General features: G+C 33.2%; 3 protein-coding genes across 4 annotated transcripts in view; 1 reads left to right on the forward strand and 2 right to left on the reverse strand.

Annotated features, from left to right (window-relative positions):
* Positions 1–1,705: 1,705 nt before the first annotated feature.
* LOC123723635 (lebocin-4-like) lies at positions 1,706–2,200 on the reverse strand. Its single transcript, XM_045686958.1, has one exon. The coding sequence runs from the start codon at positions 2,128–2,130 to the stop codon at positions 1,756–1,758; it is 375 nt and encodes a 124-aa protein (XP_045542914.1). The 5' UTR covers positions 2,131–2,200; the 3' UTR covers positions 1,706–1,755.
* Positions 2,201–4,372: 2,172 nt separating this feature from the next.
* On the forward strand, positions 4,373–9,085 carry LOC106720136 (NCK-interacting protein with SH3 domain). Of its 2 annotated transcripts, none has more exons than XM_045686930.1 (10): positions 4,373–4,528; positions 4,620–4,804; positions 4,910–5,222; positions 5,358–5,566; positions 5,724–5,957; positions 6,395–6,517; positions 7,028–7,211; positions 7,383–7,604; positions 7,911–8,083; positions 8,685–9,085. In XM_045686930.1, the coding sequence occupies exons 1-10, from the start codon at positions 4,510–4,512 to the stop codon at positions 8,892–8,894; spliced, it is 1,872 nt and encodes a 623-aa protein (XP_045542886.1). In that variant the 5' UTR covers positions 4,373–4,509; the 3' UTR covers positions 8,895–9,085. The 2 variants fall into 2 exon arrangements, with proteins under 2 accessions (XP_045542886.1, XP_045542887.1); XM_045686931.1 differs by having other exon boundaries at positions 5,361–5,566.
* Positions 9,086–15,196: 6,111 nt separating this feature from the next.
* The window catches only part of LOC106720394 (transmembrane ascorbate-dependent reductase CYB561), a 54,342-nt gene continuing 53,924 nt past the window's right edge, over positions 15,197–15,614 (reverse strand). The window contains exon 6 of the mRNA XM_014515078.2: positions 15,197–15,554. Coding sequence (XP_014370564.2) covers positions 15,407–15,554 — 148 coding nt within the window. The 3' untranslated portion in view covers positions 15,197–15,406. The remainder of the gene's footprint in view (positions 15,555–15,614) is intronic.

The following is a 15,614-nucleotide window of genomic DNA, read 5'->3' on the forward strand; positions in this document are numbered from 1 at the left end:
TTTACAAAAAGACATCGATTTTTTTACGTATATCGAAAGTTTATTTTAAAATTAATCGAATGTCGTTGAAAATAATTCAAAACATATTCTTACTTTAACTATAACGATTTTATAGGTGATAAGAAAGAGAGAAGACATCACCCGCGATCGGTTGTTTTCGTTATCTCGTGTAACTTATGCTCTATACACTGAGAGTAATTTAACTTGATTTAACATATAACAATAGATCGGACGATAGATCATTAGATGATAGAAGTAATCGAAGGCATCTCAGTTGCATGGTTTGATGCGTTGAGATGTATCACTGGATTGGTTATATAGTTTATTTATCAATGTTATAATAAGTTTCCTCTGATGTTAGAAGTTCTATTAATAAATCTATATTAATAAATAAAAAGTACGTAAAAAATGATAAGTCTATTCGTGGGTCCTTAGCTAAAATAAAATAAAAAAATATTACCAAATTATACATAAAATTAAATGTTCAGTTGTTGGAGTATGAGCAAATGAATATCCAGGTGCAAATAGTAACAGATAAATGTAAATACTGCACAAAAGTTTTGATTGTTTTTTTTAATATTATCACATGTCTTAACTGTTTAATAGAAAATTTGTGTTGTTTAAATTTAGTTAGGTCTCTAATTCCGTGACGTCGGATTGTCGATAAAAAAATTGACTGAAAAAGTCAATTGTCCATCATTGTCAGTGTAGTATATAAGTGTGTGTAACTAGTGCATGCTATGTCATTATTATGGTACAGGCATTAGTACATCGCTCCTATTGTCTAAATTATATTTTAGTATATTATATAACTAAACTATAGATAGGATTAGCGATCGCCCGAGATTTCGTAAGCGCAGTAAAAAAATAGCCTTAGTTCTATTGAAAGTCTCGACAAAATACGATTCGGAGATTATTCGTATGGCCATTTCCCGCTTGCGCCTTATACTCGTAATATAAACAAAAATTAACTTTAACTGTTAACTTTAACTTGCGTTAAATTTTCGTAAATTAAACGCTTTAACGATTAACGAAGTTAAATTTTTATTTAACGAATTAACGATTAACGAAGTTAACTTTTTGATTAACTGTGCCCACCTATGGAAATAATGTCTTTCATATTTTATAATAATTAAAAAGTTTTTAAATTACATTTTATGTGTGATTTTTGTAATAATTAAGTAAATGAGAGTTATATGTTTATACTTCTTACTGTCTTGTGCAGTTGTCTTATATGATAAATCTATGAATACAGCAGAATTAACACAAAATTAAATATTAAATATGTAAAATTTTAAGCATTTGTAGTATGAATATTTGTTATTTTTAAAACGGGGTATGTTCGTTTTTTAGACACGTGCTTTGCAGTTTATGAGAGTTGTTATGCTCTCTTGTCTTGATAATCTTTTATTTTTGTTTTCATTTCTTTGTTATTATTTAATGTATTATGTACATTTATTATTGTTAAAGTTATACTAAGTGAGATATGTAACATTAATTCTTTCGTCTGAACTGGATCCATAAATAGGTTGGGAAAACCAAAGAAACTGTTATCAACTAATAAATAAGTATATCGTTTAACTTGCCTCGTCTTGAGATGTGTTTTACGTCAAATATGGGAAACATATTTATATATTGGTGTGCAATAAATTCATTATATATAAAATAGAACTTTTCGGAAATATGCAATAAAAAATAGTATGCATCAGATTAAAGGTAGTTCTTTATTTGACAAGAGAGAAGTTAATTACAAAGTTAAGCGTTCCTGCGGTTGTAGCCGGGATGCGTGGCACCGGTGTCTCTACTGCCACTAGTTGACGTGTGAGTGCCGCCGGCGCGTCTTGAGCTACGCGAGTCGTAACTGCGAGCGGTCCTGGTGTGTGGGTCTAGCTTTATGGGGTCGATGTAGGGCGGCAGGCGCGGGTGGTCCCCGGACGTCGGCGCGCGGTCTATATTGTCATCCTTGTACAGCCACAGCGGCTCCCCTGTACCCGCCTGACGCGCTGTCCGGATTATAATCGGTCGCTGTGGCGGCGGCCTGTACGTAGGATATATTATATGAGGATACTGGCATGATGCCTCGGCCATTAATACTGCAGCGACAATACCGACAATAAGTGCCAGCTTCATTTTAAATGTCTATGTTTCTTTAGTACCTACACGTCGTTCACTTCTTACGCTAAGGTGTAGACAGTCGCTTGTAGCCACCATCTTTTGTTTTTATACTGGATCTTAAGGAAAATGTAGGTACTTCACCTTTCTTAGTAAATAAAGCTGGTCAACTGAAGGGAAGTACCTCTCTTTTATGTTTGTATTTTATTGTTCGTTATTGTGGACTTATGCAATGCAAATATGTCATGCGATAACCTGTAACGATAACTCTAATTGTTATCTTGGGAGTCCCTTTTCTATCTGCGGTATATGTGAGCTTGTCTACTAAAAGTTAGTGAAGAGCCAAACGATCGTAAATTTCGATAAACTGAGAGGGTTCTGAAACCAAAATCTAATATATAAAATTCTCGTGTCCCAGTTTTCGTTCCCGTACTCCTCCGAAACGGGTTGACCGATTCTCATGAAATTTTGTGAGCATATTCAGTAGGTCTGAGAATCGGCCAACATCTATTTTTAATTTTTTTTTAACTGCGCGCGGACTGAGTCGCGGGCGACAGCTAGTCTCTGTATAAAACTTATCGTCCCTGTTATTATCCTTGACAAAACAGAGATAAAGATTATGTTTTAAACAAAGATTTTGGTTTCAGAAACCCATTATAAGAGAAATGAGACCGATATCTTTAGTGATTGTATTAATATTATTATTAAGTAGTATTAATAAGTAGTATTAATGAAAATAACGTTGATGTAGTTATAGTATTTGAATATACTTCTTCAACACTGGAGGAACCCAAAACAACAATATAATTTGTTGGGTGGCACGAATGACCCGAGTCGACCGGTGAAATACTACGAACACAACGAAGACAGACGTGTAATGGAAGGAATTCCGTGTTTCATCTGACGCGTGTGCATGGCGGAGGCCTAATTTCAGTTCACGTTGCTTTTCTACCATTATAAGGAAATAGTGGGAAGGAGAAATGGACTTGGCGGAGAAGGGGAGGCATAGGAAGGGGATATATCCTTTTCCTGTGCATTCTCCTCCGTCAATTAAAGTTGTCTATGGGCAACGGACGCTACGCTATTTCGGCGAACTCAGTTGACCGCTTGCTCGCTTGCCATCTTGTTATATAAAAATACTTACACTCGTAGTCATCCATTGTTTAAAAGGTAGAACAAATAAGACCTGTTTTATAACAGATCAAGTTCCCTTCTATTTTTTATCTTTTTACACGTATTATATTCTTTATTATTTATAAAATCTTTATCTATTTTATATTATCAAATAAAAGCTACTGTCACCTTTTCAATTGCATCTGTGGGACTGCCGTTTAAATAACATAAAATATTCAGCATGACCGTAATCCCGGGCAATTCCCTTGCCAGGAAATAGCCACAGCAACAATAAAAACCACGTGTAAATTTTACCGGAGTTCAATATTTCTTTGGTCTGTACTTACGTTTATCATTTCTAAAGCAAAAAATAGTCCCTATTAACGTTGACTTAACATTAAAGGGGGCATGGGTATGGATAGATATTGGGAATTGTATAAGCTAAGAAATTTAAAGTTTTAAACAATAACAATGTTTTAAAGAATCTAGACCTATGATAATGCAGATTGTAAAAGTCAGCGTAGACCAGGGATGGTGAAAAATACAATATAACATAGCATTTTCTCAAAACTTTATTGAAGCATTCGTATTACATTTTAAAATAGAAACAATATTTAACAAAATTGTATCGTACTATAAATTTTAGTTGATTTTCGATTCTGAAAAAAAATTACTCTTTCTGTTCTCAACCTTCTCGACTTGCTTCAGCGTCATTTTCACTGCGATATACATGTGCGCTTCTTGGACTGCGGTGTACGCTCTCTTGAAAACTTTTCTTGTTTTTCTGCACATAAACTTTATTTAGCTATTAACATTATTTGTGGCTGTTTCTGCTTTGTTTAAGAAGTTGATAGGTAAATGAAATAAACGTAGCGAGGAAGTAAGTTTTAGAAGATGGAATTTTGCAAGTGTCAACATTTGCCAAATGGACAAATTACAAACCGACTATGTTCACGATTGGTCGGTAACGAATAGCATATATAAAATTTTAATTTCATAGGAAAATATCGCTTTTCTGTATATAAGAAGTTTAACATTATGAATTTAAAGGATTAGGAAATTAATCTAACCTACAGTGTACTAAATAAACTACCGCAAATTTATCGGGCAGCACTGATTCTTCAATTGTCACAGAGTAATGTCAAATTCAAGCTAAAATTGATTTTGACTTGTTATTTTACCGAAAAATATTAAAATTATAATATTTGTCGTATAAAATCAATGCAGAAACTTTTATAACAAGCCTCCATAGTAACTTATCAAAAGTATTTGACTGCTTTAAAAATGAGCGATGCACAAAATGGTAATCGTTTTTTTTTTATTTTATCAAATCGAATTTGGTATATTTACTTAAATCTTTATAAAAATGTAAACATGATTTGCTATAATTTTAGGAGAATGTGATATGCTGAAAGCTCTTTATGATTTCGAAGCAACATTAGCGAAGACGTTAAGTTTTACAGAAGGTGAATTTTTTTACCTTCAACAAACCAACACTAAACAGCGAAACTGGTGGCATGTTGTTAATAGAAAAGGTCATGTGGGTTTCGTTCCGTCGAATTACGTAGCCTCAGTCAAGGTAAAATTAATTTAAAATCACTAATCATTGTATTGCCCCATTTCATAATGCATACTAGTGTTGTATTTGGTTTTGTCAGATTACAGCGTGTGTTGAATTTTGCAGGCAGACCCAGAGTTTTTTCTGGCATTCTTAAACGATTGTATTAAAAACCTTAATGAAAATCATACAATGTCATCACAGAAACAAGAGACATTAGCTAGATTGAATGAAAAGAAGAAGCAAATTCAATTATTAGTTAAACCAGCTTCTAAAAAGCCTCCAGCACCAAAACCACCTCCACGTTGGGATGATTCAACTTCTCCTAATGGTGTGTCACCATCATTTGATTTGAGGCCAGTTGTGTCTCAACAACATGTGTCTGAAGAATATGATGCACCACAGTCTCCAATAAAGACTATAGACAAACCATTACAAGGTAAGGTACAGTTTTCCTTTATTCACTTATTCTCCTTTCAAATATTTTAATATCTCTGAAAATAATTCACACAATGAAATAGCTTATTTTTAAATATTATAAAGATAACAGAGAAATCATTTGTAATTATTTCAGAAGTAGAGGAGGATCGGAAGAAAAATAATGTGCCAAAGACTTCTAACCAGCTCTCTTCAGACACTGACAACCAGGATGATAGCCAGGACAGTAGTGAGAGCATTAAACCCAATGCTATATATGAAATTGTACAGGCTGTGCGTAAGGAAACTCAATTGAGTCATGAGATGTCTAAAGTTGCAGTGGAAACTGTCCTTATATCATTAAGAGTGAGTTTTTTAGTCAATCTTATTATTCTTAAACAAGTTTGTATTTAATTTAACTAACCAGTTTATCGATGCAACAGATGGTGATACTTATACTATCACAGTTAAAATGTTTGTTATTGTGATTTATAAAGACATTTTTATTTTGTATTTTCAACAGGAATTCCTTCCTGGTGGGGCTGCAAGATCCATTATCGATGCATTACTTCGTGAAGCTAACAGCAATATAACATGCCCGAAGAATGCAATCGATGCTGCACCAGATGCATTACGAATGATGACAGCACTTAATGCATTGTCTAAGGCCGCTAATGATGCCCAACAGAGGGGCTGGGCATTACATGATGATGCACATGACATACAAACACAATTATTGGAACTTATATCAGTAATGGTAAGGTATTAAAGTTTTCATAATATATTATTTGCGATTTACGGAATAAGTCATAGAGTTTCGTACACTAGCACTCCTCACCTACGTTTTGTTCTTTTGTCCCTCCTCCTTTTGCCAGTTCCTCACTTCCTATTGGTTAATATCTTAGAGAGAAAAGTCTCTGAAGTTTTGAGATGGTGTAGTAAATGTTTTTGACATTTTGTAAATTTGAATTAGTCTTGTCCCTATGCCTGTACTGACCGAGTAAACGACGTGCGTCGGCGATTCAACATTGTTATACTTCTGATGCAAGGATACAATATTACTTTCGAAGATTTTACTTTTCTTGTAGTGTAGCAATTTTGTACTAATTAGTTATAAAGTTAATTCTTGTTTTGAAAAATTTAAATAGTGTTTATCTATACAGTTGCACTGTAACTTAATGTTTTGTGTTACAGTCAAATGCGGATATAAATATCTCCCAGCATGTGCTCAGCAGCCACCGGTACGCCTACGTCACCACCTTGGTGCAGTATTACCAGATGGAAACACGTTGGCCACTGCGACAGCTCTTACTGCAGGTAAGAAAGTTAGTTACTACTTATTAGATCACATAGCCGTCTATTATAGTGTGCCGTTTTCAACACTATAGAATTCAAAACAGTTCATTGTTTCATCTCAACCAGAATAAAAAAGTTTTGTAGATTCAAACATTAACCAAATGAAATCTTACTTAATATTTATTATAAATGCAAATGTTTGAATGGATGGATGGATGAATATTTGTTTGAAGGTATCTCCGGAACGGCTCAACAGATTTTGATGAAATTTGGCATAGATGTATCGATGATTTTTTTTTAATTCCGTGCGGAATGAGTTGTGGGCGACAACTAGTATTGTTTTAAAAAACTTATCATGAACAATATCGTAGGACAAACGAAGTTGCGGGTGACAACTAGTCAGAAAGTATGGTCAAATCAGTACTTCCAATGTTTCTATATATCATTTTGGACAACTCCGAAAGTTTCAACACGGCTCACTGCCATTAAAATTGTAGAGCTCGAGGTTTAGAATTTGTATGTATGGATTAGGCGTTCGGCGTGATGTGTGGTCTGGAGCGCACCGCGCTGGCGACGCTGGCGCTGTCCGCGCTGCCGGCGGAGCTCGCACGCGACATGCGCGACAACCCGCGCGCGCTCAGCCGCCTCTCGCACTCCGCCCTACTCCTCTCCATGCTGCTGTCCATGGCCGACAAACTGCCCGTCACACACTTCGGTAACCCTCCTCTATTTATTAGTCCTGATTTGATTGATAGGCTAGAAAGATTTTATAGGTTACATTATTCTTTAAGACGAGACAGACTAAGTGAGCTAGTTCAAAAGAAATTTTAAATGGCATTCAATTATCTAAAAGAGTTTATCTGTTTAAATAATGTTAATTCAACAGAACAACTGGGTGTGGAATTTGCTCAATTCCTGCTGGAGCTGATCGAGAACCCCCCGGAGACGGATGTGGACGAGCAGATCCCTGATCTCTTCCTTACTTTGCTACTCGCCTACAATCTGCAGTTCGACAACCCCCATGAGAACCTTCTACTGGACGCTCTCGAAACTCAAGATAATGCGAAGACATTTTGCGAGAAAGTACTTCTATTGTTAAACCGTGAAGGTATCTATGAAAAACGTTAAACTTTATTTCCTAATTCTCAGAAATGGGACACATCTAATTTTGTCTTGGGATATGCGTTAAGAGCAAAAAGTCTGTGTTACTTTGAAAGAATATGTCCACATTCTACTCTAAATTGTTTTTGTGACCACATAAAAGGTATCATAATAGTTGTAATTATAATCGATATTGTATTTTTTTTTTCGTACGTCTATGATGAAATCAACAATTTATGATACCATAGCCAATATGTTGATAGAACATCAGGTATTCTCTCTTCTATAATTGAAATTGGTCCTTCGATGTCAGAGGACCCGGTGCATATATTCGACCATGAGCCGGCGCCGCCACATTCGGTGCTCAAGCTGGTCATCGACCTCTTCAGCCGCAAGAAGACCGCTGAGCATTTCTACACCAACGACGTCAAAGTCGCCATTGACATCATCGTGCGACAGCTCGCTGATCTGTCACCTGGAGATAATGTAAGTTTTATAAGCATAAGACCTCTATAACCGGTAAACGGCTAGATAGAAACCGGTAAAAGAGAGAAAATTATCGCGGTCTCTTGAAATCTTGCCCTTCGAAGTACGACTGTATTAGAATATTAAAGGAGGGAAAAGGGGGAAGGAGAAGTATCTTTACGTGGGGATAATTTACTCTATCACCGCAAATATTTTTATATATACTTAGTGAACTCACGTCAAATACAAATCTTTTGCCTCCATTTCTTATCAAATGAATGAGGAATTTTTCTAAAGTTAAATTATGACCGCCATTGAAAAACTGTAGATGCGTTTTTGACATCATATATCATATACGTATTGATAATTGAGTAACTTCGCGACTCCTTATACGGCAATAAAGGTCATTACGTGCGCTCCGCTTTCTGCGTAGCGGCCTTGTCATTCCACTCCAGTGTTCGAATCCAGCGCTTATTTTTAACTGGAAAAATTAATACCAACACTGGAATGTACAGCACGTGATTCAGTATGGAATCACATTTTACCAGATATAATCCGTCACTGGAGTCGACCGCTGGACTGGAATAATGTAAACTTGCTATAATAAGAATGTATATTCCAGCGTCGTTGGGAATACCTCCGCGTGGTGCAAGGCATCGTGCGCAACACAGATTACGGCGCGCATAGACACCGACGCGACGACCTGCTGCGTTGTTTCGCGCGCATCTTGTGCGAGGACGCGCCCGCCGCGCACGTCGCGGCAGCCGCGCGCCGAGACCACGCCGCCGTGCGCGCCATCTACAATGAGTTCCCGCACTTCTTCCTGCCATAGACAATCTACAACACTCTATGGTAATTATCTTCATTTCATATTATCGTTGTCAATATTTTTGGCGGCTCAATGTCATCTGCGCGCTTCGCAGTCACAACGTATACCTTTACGTCCCGCTACATTGTGTTTCTATCCGCCATTGAAAAACCAAACTAACTATCCATATTACGTTGTTTATCCATTAAAGTTAGCACGACAAGAAAGAGAGTTACTGGATTACTATACAGTTCGAAGGGGATTCTTCTTTTGGTGCCATCTCCTAACGAAGGTTGGCGATCATCATAGCAACTTGAAGTCTGGACACAGCATCTCGAAGATGATAATATGTAATTATTGCTTAATCAGATATTGGTGATTTATTTGTCATCGATAGATGAAAATATATTCATTAAAAAAAAAGATGGGATTCTTATGTTGGGCAGATGGCTAAAAACTAATAAGAAAGGTACTAAATCGGTGGCTACTATTGTTATTGTTAGGCTTGTCTATTATTACTTGGCTGAAATATATAGGTTTCATGTCGTGGGAGACCTTCAGATGTTGATATTAGTTTTCGTTTCATTTGCCCAAACATTGATGAAACTACGTATTTTTATTCTTCTTTTTGTACGTATTTCGGCAGTGACCACCTCACCGTAATGTAATTGAAAATCCAGTTATTAAAGTGGGTAGTAATAGTTATTAACGTGATTTTATTAACTCTTTGCAAACGTGTTGATAACATTTAAAGCTTTTTAATTTAAAATTTTCTTGAAAAAATAAACTAAAAACACCTGATTAACAATAGTTACGAGATACGATGAATGTCTTATTTGTTAATTGTATACATATTTAATTTTTACAAAATGCCTAAAAACAGGGCTACAAATATTATTAAAAAATCAAAGTACTCATGTTACTTCTCTGTCTTAAAAAAAACGTATTTTTAAAGTTAAATTATTAATATTCTTAATAGTAAATATGAAAATATTTCTGGTATGTTGGTAATGTTTAACTTGGCTGTGTCTTAATATTGTCATTTCAGCATATTAATGTAGTTATACATTAATATGAATATATTATATTCTAATAAATATTAAATTGTTAGTGTTATTAAAATTAAATAATTATTATAATATAAATTTTTAGGCCTACATAAAGCCAGTATTTAAAAAATTGTTTATCTCACTTTATATCGTACAAAAATCTTTAAACTATTCTACATAGGTCAGTTCAAAAAAAAATACACAAGCATATAGATATATAAAAATTATAACTTAATTATTTATTCATAGTATATTTCGTATAACTACATTATTTTCCTTATCACGATGTTGAATATATCTCAAAATATTTTATATATTATATATAGAATGTAATAAATATATTAAAATAGAACAAAAAATATTTATGTAGTTGATGCACAATTTTTGCTATTAGTTGTGGTTTTATATTTGTGAAAGGTATATATGTTAAATATGCGTTTATTTACATGCTGCTTCAAAGTACATAGTCTTTAATTAATATGAAGTGAAGGGCCTACGATCACTTAGTACAAGTTTTAGTACTCAAAACTAATTTAAAAAAATAGATTATTTTGTGAAGAAACTGGCAACTCATAAATATGTTGTACAAGCTACAAATATTATACTTAATATTTTCTTAATGTTAAAAACACTATTCGTAAGTTTTTAGTTCAGTATTTTGCAGTGATTTTTGGTTTAATTTATTATAGTGCCATTTTTTTACCAAAGATAAAATAATTTTGCTATTAAATGCAAATTTGAATTCAATTAGATTATGGGCCAGTAAAAGTGCATGAGAACTTTAAACTCATTCATGAATGAGTGAATGAATGGATGACCAGGGAACGAGAATAAAATATTAGCCTTGCACAGAATGTATATAATTCATATAGGTATTATTTTGTCAATAATTTATCAATAAATAGTCAATTACATTGCGCTTTAATCAGGCACAAAAATAATCAATTTCGGCCTACAATTATCTTATGAAATTATAATTTCATATTGAATATATAAGTCAAAATTTTTCATTTATTAAATTATCTCAATGCGTATTTAGCTTGTAAAATTTATGCGCATACTTAATTTTAAGGCAATTATCCAAATTCTGCATTTTTTTTAATAGTATGTTCTATTTTACGTATTGAGATTCATAATAGCACTTACCATTAGTTTCCGAGACAAAAATCTCTCTACAAAATACAACACAATAAAAAAACAATATGTTTTAAACTGCTTTTTGGACCCAAAAATTGAGCTAAACAAGGACACTAATCTTAATGAAACATGGTTTTTTTAATCAACAATTCTTGTATGAAAAATTAAACGTACTTCAGAATACGTATCTAAAAGGGTTAAAGTACTTATAGTGTCATATTTTACTAGTCTACTAAAATAGATTATGCTATAGTTTTATAGGTTTTTATATATTTTAAGATAATTTTCAATTAAAGCATGCCTCAAAGAAATTCTTTAAAATATATGTAGATTCAGAATTTGCTATTTAAATAAATGAAAAGTTTGGAATGAATAAATATGTAGGTTTACTATAAATCCGTTATTGCACTTTTTCAATATATATATTCTTTAATGTAATGTTGAAGTGTTTGTAAATTCTTTGATAAATCAAAATCATTATGCAATTGTTGTCTTTTAGATTACATAAAACTATATTTATATTAATAACGTTAATCTTAATAATAGTATAAATGCGAATGTTTCGATGGATGGATGTTTGTTAGAAGGTATCTCTGGAGCGGCTCAATGGATCTTGATGAAATTTGGCACAGATGTAGAACATAGTCTGGAAGAACATGTATGCTACATATTACTTTTTTTTTAATTCCGCGTGGACGGAGTCGCGGGCGACAGCCAGTTAATATTTTTCGACCTCATTTAAAATTTCTTATCAAACCCATTTAAGATGTAGCACTTAATTAGATCTGTGCAAATATTAACATCCGTTTCTTTGTTACTTTCGTTAATAATTAATATATAAAAGAAAGTCGTGTTAGTTACACTATTTGTAACTCAAGATCGGTCGAACTGATTTAGCTGAAAATTGATGTGGTATCTCCACTTAGAACTAGGAGATGGACATAGGAACTTTTTTTTATTCCGCGCGGACGGAGTCGCGGGTAAAAGCTAGTGATTAATAATGATCAAGAAACGCGTATTGGTACCTAAATTGGTATTTCTAAATTGTGTAAATTACTAAATATGCTCAAATTGGAAGCCAAACTTTTCTATCCTTTGTGACGTCATCGCTTTCGGGTATTATGTTATTGTGAAAGATTTTTTTTTCTAGTGCACTTTATTAGGGCTGTTTTTAATTAATGACAGTTAAGATAAAAAGATGTGCCTGATATATTATTGTGGATATTGTATGGAATCGTTTATATTCTTCCAATGCAATTATTTCCAAGTATGGAATTGAGATTACTTTGAACCCTGATCTCTTTGTTTTGAATTATGTATTTAAGTTATAGTCTACGCTGCGTTTTGTTGCAAACACACAAACAACTGCGGTATGTATCGTAGTAAGTCTGTATTTCTGAGGCATTTATGCTATTAAGAAACCTTGCAAAAGTTAATATTAATATTAGGGGAGGCGAAGCAGGAATTTTGGGTTTTATTCAGGCGTGGCAGTGAAACTCATTTTCTGAATGTAAATAACGCAACCTGTCTTAATCTGACGCACTTGAGTATTTATAAACCTTTTTCTTGCTTAGTATTCAGAGAGGCTACCTTAAAAGCGCAGCTTTATATGTAGTAGGGAGTATATAATCAAGTCGAGAGCAGTGGGTGCAACATTAACCCTTATATTTAACTGCCACATTCGAGTGAATCTCAAAATCCCCGTTTCGCCTCCCCTAGTAAAATTACATGTTTAAGATAATTGTGTGCTCTCTTGCTAATGTATAATTTAATGTTGCAAGTTTTTCAATATATATGATAGTTTATATTACTCGAATTGTCTAAATTAATAAAAATAGAGAAATTATCTCGTCATAGTTGTGATCTACGAAAATAAAACTATATTTAATTACTCTCGGAGTTTCATTCTTCAAATACGTCAGCAGGAAAAGATGTAAGGGAAAAATAAAACAACTAATTTCATACATGTATTTTAATGTACCATTATGATTGTACCTATAAATATTTCAAAATGTAAAACAGTGATAAAATTCATAATAACCAATACAACTGTTAAACAACTCAACTAGGATAGCGAAATTATATTTCAATTGCTTGCTTAACAAATTTCGAAAATGGTTAAAAGATAATGTGTATTTTATGATCCTATGCAACTTATTACACTGGGTAAATCGTTTCACAATATCTTAAAAGTTACATACACAGGTACCGGAATAATTCTCTTGGTGCATTAAATTATGACGTCATAACTTGCTATTCCAATTTCAAATGAGCTGCGAACTATTTGACAGTTGTACAAATGGGTATATTACGGTAAGTTGGCCCCGATGTCCGATAGGGATCACAACAATTGGAATAAAAAAGTTTGGGAACACTATGGTCTGTCGTGAAGTCCACATGTATAGAGCTACGTTCTAATACAGTCTTTGTTGGATTGTATATGATCAAAAAACTTCGTCACAAGCCCTCTGGAAAGTTTTTCGGAATGCATTTTTCGTGTAAAACGGGATAAAAAGTCAATTTTTTTTATAATAAATAGAAAAATTACTCAATTTATCACACAAGGAAATAATATAAAGGTACCTCCCGTATAAATACATTGAGCATTATCCTATAATTATAGATAAACATGCTACATTTGTCTGTAATACACAGTAATAATTGATTATAACAAATGTTACCACATCACTATTATCAAATTTGGCAACTGTCATGAACACATATAGATTATATTTAAAAATCATTAAAAAAACTTATTTTATGAAATTTATCGCCTTTAATATTAACAAATGACTTTTTTAAGTCGGATTTAAATAAGTTAAAATTAACGGCGATTAAATCTGTAAAATTAGTTTTTCAACGTGAAATATTAGCGTATAATATATAAGAAACTTTTATAACACGATTGCGTTTTTTTATCGATGTTCGTTTCGTGCTTCTTTTTTGTGACATAGTGTTCGTAAATAACCATTGTCACACATTGCCAAATACTTAATTACAAACTTTGTCTAAAATCCAATATGTAATTATTTATTAAACATTCAAATGTTGTCCACTACAAATCAATCACAAACTACATCTATCAAACACTCGCACATTAAACTAAATTTATATACAAATTAACTCTAAATACCTTAATTAGGGAAAACTACATTATTATAGTCGACATCAAAAAATCAGTACCTAAATATGCGTACGGCAACTGATTTTTTTTTGTTCGAGAATAACTGAATTCTATAATGAATATCAAATTTGATGACGTTATAATTGTTGCATGTCCCTCTTCTGGGTTTTTCTGTTCTATGATTTAAATTTTGGGAACCACTCGCACTGTTATTTAATTTTCATCACGGAACAATGACTGGAATGGACCGAAATGTAAACTAAATTTTATCTCAATTACATTTTTCATTTAAAAACTGACATTACCGTTTTAGATGCAAATGAATTAAACAATATATGTATATGTTGTGCTGAAAAAGTTTTAATTTAGAAATTATTGAATAATACCAATCTTAATAATTTAGCCAGACGGATTCAACTCACAGTAATTATAATTTAAAAAAAGATTTTCAATTATTAAATTCACACAACCGCGATACACGTATTTAAAAAACGATATTTTTCTTACGAACTGTGTTTTTGTTCTATCTATAAAAATCGCAAATTTTTTTCAAATATTCATTGAACAAATATTCATAGATTTCCATAACATTGGTTTTGATTAAATGCTTTAACCTTCAATATATTGATTGTTTAGATTAATTAAAACATAATCTTAACTAAATACTTTAGTGAGAATCCACAAAATATCATTGGGATATAAATAGAACTTTCAAATATAACAAGTGTATTTCAATTTTACATTAATAAATTAACATAGCTTTTTGTTTGTATAGACAGTCGTTTGATATTTTTGCATACAGTAGACTTCAAATCAAGACTTACTTATACATCACAGTATGCAAAAACAAAACTTTTGTAGTATATATCTGTCAATAATATAGTGTCTAATCTTTAAGCCACAAAACATATTTGCATACACAAAGTTGATAAAATATTTAAGTTGTGCGATTTAATTTTTTCTATTTTAATGTATACATGTATATATGCAACCATAACTAATACTCGAAATTTACGATGTTTTACTCATGTATACAATAAAGATCTAAACTTGCACTTCAACGAGGATTGGCATAAATCCATTTTTTCACCCTATTAGGGTAAACTCCCCAGATTATGGCCAATCTTGACTTGAAGTCTATCGTATGACAAATCAGCTCGAATGTATGTAAATAAAAGTCGTTCATCGGTCGTCGGCGTGGCGGTTGTGAGGCTGCTGCTGGGCGCTTAGCTGGGATGCTGCGCCGCGGGCCGCAGACGGTAGCCGCCAGTGCCGCGCACGGTGTACAGCACCAGAACAGCCACCGCCACCACAGACATGCCGATGGCGTTCATCACGATCGCCTCTTGCGACATCGACGCATAGGTGTCGCTCCTGTACACCGCATGCCCCAAAATTTAATATTTACAAGCTTTTTACAGTTATTTTTATTGC

Source organism: Papilio machaon, chromosome 4 (genome assembly GCF_912999745.1).
Source record: "Papilio machaon chromosome 4, ilPapMach1.1, whole genome shotgun sequence".
Classification (NCBI taxonomy): Eukaryota; Metazoa; Arthropoda; class Insecta; order Lepidoptera; family Papilionidae; genus Papilio; species Papilio machaon.